Genomic DNA, 6,629 nt, shown 5'->3' with positions numbered 1-6,629 from the left:
ATAGTACTATCACTATTATAAAGTCAAACTAAGTGATTTTTCCTACACAGCTTTTCACACATAAACATTACATATAACTGAACTCGATGTGTAACTGCATTCTAATAATATATCCATCTCTTAAAAAATGTTGGTTGACATTTTCTAGAAAACAGCAGTCTTATATAGCCTATAAAAATATTGAGTATATGTACAAGCTCTTTGTTATCAGGAAAATGTTAAACAAAATCCTTGGAAACTTTACAAGGAGAAATCAGAGACTGAACATATAAAAGTAATAAAACATGACATTAAAATGTCATCAAGCGAACTTCTCAAATCACATTACCTGGAACCAGTTCCATAATGATGTAGACAGGCTGTCTCTGTGTGCAAACTCCTATAAGTTTGACAATATTGGGATGATCATATTGCTTGAGAATTCTAGATGAGAGAAAAGAATTATTATTATTTGAATAATAAAGCATTAATTTATGATCATGAATAATGTCTAAAAGTAGAATACACTTTAATAATTCAATTTTTAAAATTTCAGTATGATCCTAAATTATGATAAATGGGATATATACAAATGAGTACAATTATCCCTCGGTATCTGTGGGGGATTGGTTCCAGGACCCCTGTGGATACCAACATCCACGGATGCTCATATCTCTTATAAAAAATGGTGTAGTATTTGCATATAACCTATACACATATTCCTGTATCATTTAAATCATCTCTAGATTACATATAATACTTAAAACAATGTAAATGCTATGTAAATAGCTGTTATACTACATCGTTTAGGGAATAATTACAAGAAAGTCTGTTCATATTCAGTACAGATGCAATAATCTATTTTTTTCTGTGAACATTTTCGATCTGTGGTTGGTTGAATCCACAGACACAGAACCCACGTATACAAAGGGCTGACTGTATTGATAAATACTGGCAACATAACACAGGTGCAAATGAGTCAATTCTCCTTAATTCAACTAAATATTCATTTAAAAATTATTATCTGCTCTGAATGATTAACAAGCATGCTAAATAGGAATAACTAGTTAGTCCAAAACATGTAGAACTCTCTTTAAAGTGTTGTATCTGGTTTTAGCCACAACCACAAAAGTATAGCTGAAAACTATTAGTGGACCAAAAACTGTAAGCTGCTAGGGTAGCATCTTTTGTTTTAATGCACATACTTGATTTTAAAACATTTAAAAATAAGAAATCATCTCATACTGGTAAATGCCACAGGGTAATCACTTCATTAGATTTTGTGGTATTTAAATACTTTGATGATCATGATCAATTTCAAAATGGTACAAAAACAGAAGTTTTGAGAAATTGGCAAAAGGGAAAAAAATAGAATAATAGTTTCAACGTAGACTTAAGCTAAAGCAGAGTAGACTTAGTTTGGATAAGACAAAATTTCACCAGAGGGCTATAAAAATAGGACAGATAGACTCATCCACAGGACTCCAAGAATGAGCTAAAAATAGATTATATTTCCTCAGAGGCCTGTCTGCCCTGATTATTTCTATTACCAAATTTTATTACTTATTATCCTATTGACATAGCTATAAATTCACTCATATTTGAAAATTGCAGTAATCTTTCCTAAGAGAATGAAAAAATTACCTTGAAGACAAAAATTTATGTTTTGTACATGTACAACTAAAGCAAGGATAGATCCAAGAAAAATGTCTTAAATAGAAAATACAATGATTTATTATACATGAAAAGACAGAGCGGGGAAATTCTAAAGATAAAGGAAATATTCTGTCAATAACTTTGAGCTTGCAACTTCTACTAGAAATTAAAAAGAAAGTTTGAAATATGTTTGACTTTAATCCAAAATATTATTTCTTAGGTTAGAAACTGGTAAAGAAATTTGCACAAAATAGTCAGCATAAACTCAGGTAACGTTCAATCTAAATACATAGCTCTAAAGTCTATTAAAGGACACTGGGAAGTTTGCATGAATATAATTTTCATTTTTAACATAAGACTCCATAATCTCACTTTACAAAATGAAATTAAACTCTTTGGTTTACAATATAAACAATCACAAGTTGGAAAGCAAAACATTTAAATACTGTAAAAAATATAATAGACATAGACTTTTACCTTAACAGTATCTATGACTAACTATAAAATAATGAGGTTATGAATTTCAATTGTGATAGCATGCCTTTTAATTTATCATCAGAATTTTTTTCTGAATTGTCAATAATCTACATGGAAAAAGTTTACAACTTTATATTATAGATAATATTTAATAAGTTCATTAAACTAGTTTAATCTATTGCCATCAATATTCATTTTTAGATGATGAATGTAGAAATGTGTATCAAAATGTTCCATGCCATGGGATTTGTCAATATTTCTCTACTGCCATGGCACTATTCTCCCATGGCACAAAATCTATGGATCCATGTATCCTCCTCCTTCTTTCCCACCCATTCATTCATCTGTCTATCAATTCATCTACCCATACGTCCATTTACTTTACTCTGTTCAAAATGCTTTTCTATTTGTTTTGTCATATATACTCAATTTTACTACTAACAGAATAGTTTTCACTATCGGCAACACAGGGGTAGCAAGGTGAAACATTAAATTTTAGCTAATACCAGAAAAAAGAGAAAACAACCATCTGAGAAAATCGATTAGAGAAGAAACAATATACAAATTTTGGAACACATGCTAGACACTAAGCTGAAGAAGAGCTTTGAGATTCTCAGAAAAGAAACCTAACAGCTGGAAAGACAGAAATCAAACCATAATATCTAAGGAGGGTAGGACAGACATAATTATGTATCTAAATGTATATATGTAATACAGTAAATTTTTTAATATAAAGACAATCATAATATTACATATATACATACGTGTATATGTATGTGTGATAAAACACTGTAATATTTTTTAAGGATAAAGAATACTTACTGCTTTTTAACACCTGGTTCTTTGACTTAGATTGCCTAATCAATCTACAGTCTACCTCAAAAACAAAAAACTTTTGTTTCCATGTCGTTAAAGTGTTTACTTATGAGGGTAATGAAGTGCTTACTTCTACTTCAGCAAATAACAATTTAAGATGTCTTCAAACTTACATTTTAATGAATCATTTGCATTATAAATACAAATTTTGTATTATTTAGAAAACTCACTTGGCTTCTTGTAAAAATTTTATTTTCAGCTCCTGAGGAAGATCTTCTTTACATGTTTTAACAGCAACAGAAGTTTTATCCTTTAACGTGCCCTTATATACTTCTCCAAAATTTCCCTGCAAGTAGAAATACATTCATTGTTTGGGGTATGTGACAGCACATAAGTCTTTGCCAAATACAAGGAAAGCATGTAACAAAGCGTTTTGAGTGAATCAAAGCACTCTGTTAGCTTTATTCAGAATTTTAAGTGGAAATAAAGATTTGTTGCTTTTACCAGTTTTCCAACTTTATACACAACACACTAACAATGTGGAGGCTCGAGGCTAGAGAATTCACAAGAAATGGGAAAAAAATTGAAAGAGGAAAAAAAATAAAAGAAGAAACCCAAACTGATGCAGTCAGAAATAAGTTTCATTCCACCTAGTTCCCTTTACTCCCTAAGCTCTACATTGTATTACTAAACGTTATTACATGTGAAATGTCCTATTTCCTTAAGAATTAAGTTTGACAGTTGATATCTACGACATTTCACTTTGACACTTCTTGTTTTATTTTTGTCGTGAAGGTGCATCCTTATTCTTTCAAACACATGGTTTGGCTTGTGATTACCTTTCAAAGTTTTCTTCAGTGCAATTTTTGTGAAACCATGGATAAGTCAAAAACGTGTGTTATTTTTGAATATGAATTCCATTGTGGAACAAATGCAGCACAGACATCTCAAAATATCAATGAAGTGTTTGGGAAGGATGTGGCTAATGAACACACGGTACATTGATGGTTTGAGAAGTTCCATTCTGGTGAGTTTAATCTGGGAAATGAGTCCCATGGGCAACCTGAGACCAAGGTGGATGATGATGATCTGAAAGCTGTAGTGGAAGCAAATCCATCTCAACTTACTCACGAATTAGCAGCAAGGTTTGATGTTACTATTCCAACAATATTGGACCATTTGAAACAAATAGGCAAGGTAATGAAGCTGGATAGATGGTTACCACATGAATGAAACAAGCGTCAGAAGAGAAATCATCTTGAAGCTTGCCTTTCTTTGCTGTCACGAGATAAAGGCAAACCATTTCTACACCGTATTGTCATATGTGATGAAAAATTGATTCTTTTGGGTAATCACAAGCATTTGGCACAATAGTTGGATAAAGATGAAGGATCAAAACACAGTCCAAAACCGAATATTCATCAATGAAGCTAATGGTGTCTGTTTGGTGGTCCAGCACTGGTATTATCCACTATAGCTTCATGAAACCTGGTCAATCGATTACAGCAGATGTCTACTGCAACCAATTAGACAAAATAACGAGGATGCTTGTGATGAAGCAGCCGAGATTGTACAACAGAGACAGGCCAACCCTCTTGCAAGACAATGCTCGACCACACATCACACAAACAACGCTGGTTCAAACTACAGAGGCTAGACTTGGAAACTCTGTCATCCACCATATTCACCAGATCTTGCACCAACTGACTACCACTTCTTCCAAGCTTTGGACCACTTCTTGCTAGGAAAAATATTCAGTTCTCAATAGGGTGTGGCAAATGCCTTTCATGATTTCATTGCCACTGGCTCTCCAGGCTTCTTCACTGCTGGTATAAACAAGCTACCATTAAGATGACAAAAATGTATTAATAGTTTAGGTGCATACTTTGATTAATTGTACTGCTTCTTGTTACATAATAAACCAAACTTTTGATTTGGGATCGGACATTTCATATTTAATGACCTAAATATTAGATTAAAAATTATCCGTTAATGTTTAAAGATAAAGCAAAGATTCTGAGGAGTAACTACTAGTATTGTTTCACACAACCATATGTCAATTGGAGAAGAAAGTGAGAGTAAGACAGAATGGGGCAAGGCAACAGAACCAAGGTAGATGAAGGGCTGTCAATGGCCACTACTGTAGGTTGTCAATATCTGAAAGGCACTAAGGAGGAGGATGGGCTTACCCAGTTGTCAATGTCACCTGTAACGAACTAATTTCTACCAAACGTACGGACTCCTAACCTTACTCTATGCCTAGAAACTATTTTGATATAGAATGCCTTACCTACAGTGTATTTATTTAAGGAGAGATGAAACTTTGAAGTCAATTTATTTTTTATTGTAAGTACAAAGTGAAATATTACAGAGAAGATCACACCAGCATAACAGCTATTTTGGAATATTCCTTTATGTCTACGTATGTTTACGTATTTTTTTACATAGCTATAATCACAATATGCAAACATTATAATAAACTTTAATGTTATTGTTGAGCAAGAAGTCAGTGAACTAAGAGCCTGCTAGTTGAGTTTTAGAGTTCTAAAATGAATTCTTAACTTATAAATTTTAACTTGTAAATTTTACGTCCTGAACTATTGGTTATTAATTTAAAATTATTGTTAAATACTTTAAATGTCTTTTTAAATAACAGGAGTCCTGTATTCAATTTTTACTATTTAATCTAATATTTAACTCTTCATATTTATAAAACAATCTTTTTTCCATGAAAAGTAAACATACATTGAGTTCTCAACATATTAATGGTAAACACTCTTCATAAATTAGAGAAAGGAAAATTTGAGCTTCCCATCTGTTATTCTCAAGAGTTTCCCCCAATTGTCACTTTATATATTATATCGGAGAAAGAACTGAGAAAAGATATTATTAATATACACGATTACTGCCAGGCCTCTACTTACCTGAATGATTCTAAAGCACTTATAATTCAGCTTTTCTAAAATTTATCATTTTACCCATCAAAAGATTCTTACTGGATGAATTACTTTTTTCACTTTCCTAGGACCATCATTTTCCCTCTAAGGATTCAGACCCTACCTCTTCAAAACTGTTTTCCTCCTGGCATGTCTGAAAGGTAACCCTGATTCAGGATCTCAATTTTCTTGTCCTAGCTGATCTCATCTTTAGTCCCACATCCCTCTAATCCATCTACCACAGCACTAGCAGATTAATCTTTCCTAGAGAAAACTTTGATTGTAATACTACTACCTTGCTCAATATCCATCCTTCAATTACTACCACTTTCTTAGCCTCTATATAGCTCCACATTATAACCCCAAAATGTTACATGTGTTCTGAATTCAAATATTTAGTGATCCCAAAATACGTGCCATGCCTTTTCTACATTTTTTCTTCGTGGAAACTCCCCACCCCAGAGAAAATATCACCCCATATTTAAGTTCATTTCTTATGTCTCTCCTTCATGAAGATTTTCTTGATCTTCCCCAAATTATGTCTCTTGTTCCTGAACACTCTTCATCCCATTGCACCTTTGTATCTTTCTAATGCTTTCTGCCCTAGAAACATTGGTCTTGGCACATACTAGGCATTTGAAAATTTTAAACATTAATTCAACAACCATCACCCAGAGAACTTCAATTCTATCAATGGCGATCAAGGGGGGAATCTTCAAACACTGAGAAAAAGACGATATTTCCTCAGATCACATTTTCTTTATC

At 32.7% G+C, this 6,629-nt stretch overlaps 1 protein-coding gene across 2 annotated transcripts in view; it reads right to left on the bottom strand.

Annotated features, from left to right (window-relative positions):
- The window catches only part of FER (fer (fps/fes related) tyrosine kinase), a 403,356-nt gene that overhangs the window by 138,036 nt on the left and 258,691 nt on the right, over positions 1–6,629 (bottom strand). For both annotated transcript variants that reach the window (XM_012647371.1, XM_012647372.1), the window contains 2 exons: positions 3,159–3,274; positions 329–423 (listed from right to left, as the gene is read on the bottom strand). In XM_012647371.1, the coding sequence (XP_012502825.1) occupies positions 329–423; positions 3,159–3,274 (211 nt within the window). The remainder of the gene's footprint in view (positions 1–328; positions 424–3,158; positions 3,275–6,629) is intronic.

This window comes from Propithecus coquereli, unplaced genomic scaffold (assembly GCF_000956105.1).
Source record: "Propithecus coquereli isolate 6110/MARCELLA unplaced genomic scaffold, Pcoq_1.0 Scaffold265, whole genome shotgun sequence".
NCBI lineage: Eukaryota > Metazoa > Chordata > Mammalia > Primates > Indriidae > Propithecus > Propithecus coquereli.
This window is presented reverse-complemented; position numbering and strand designations above follow the sequence as displayed.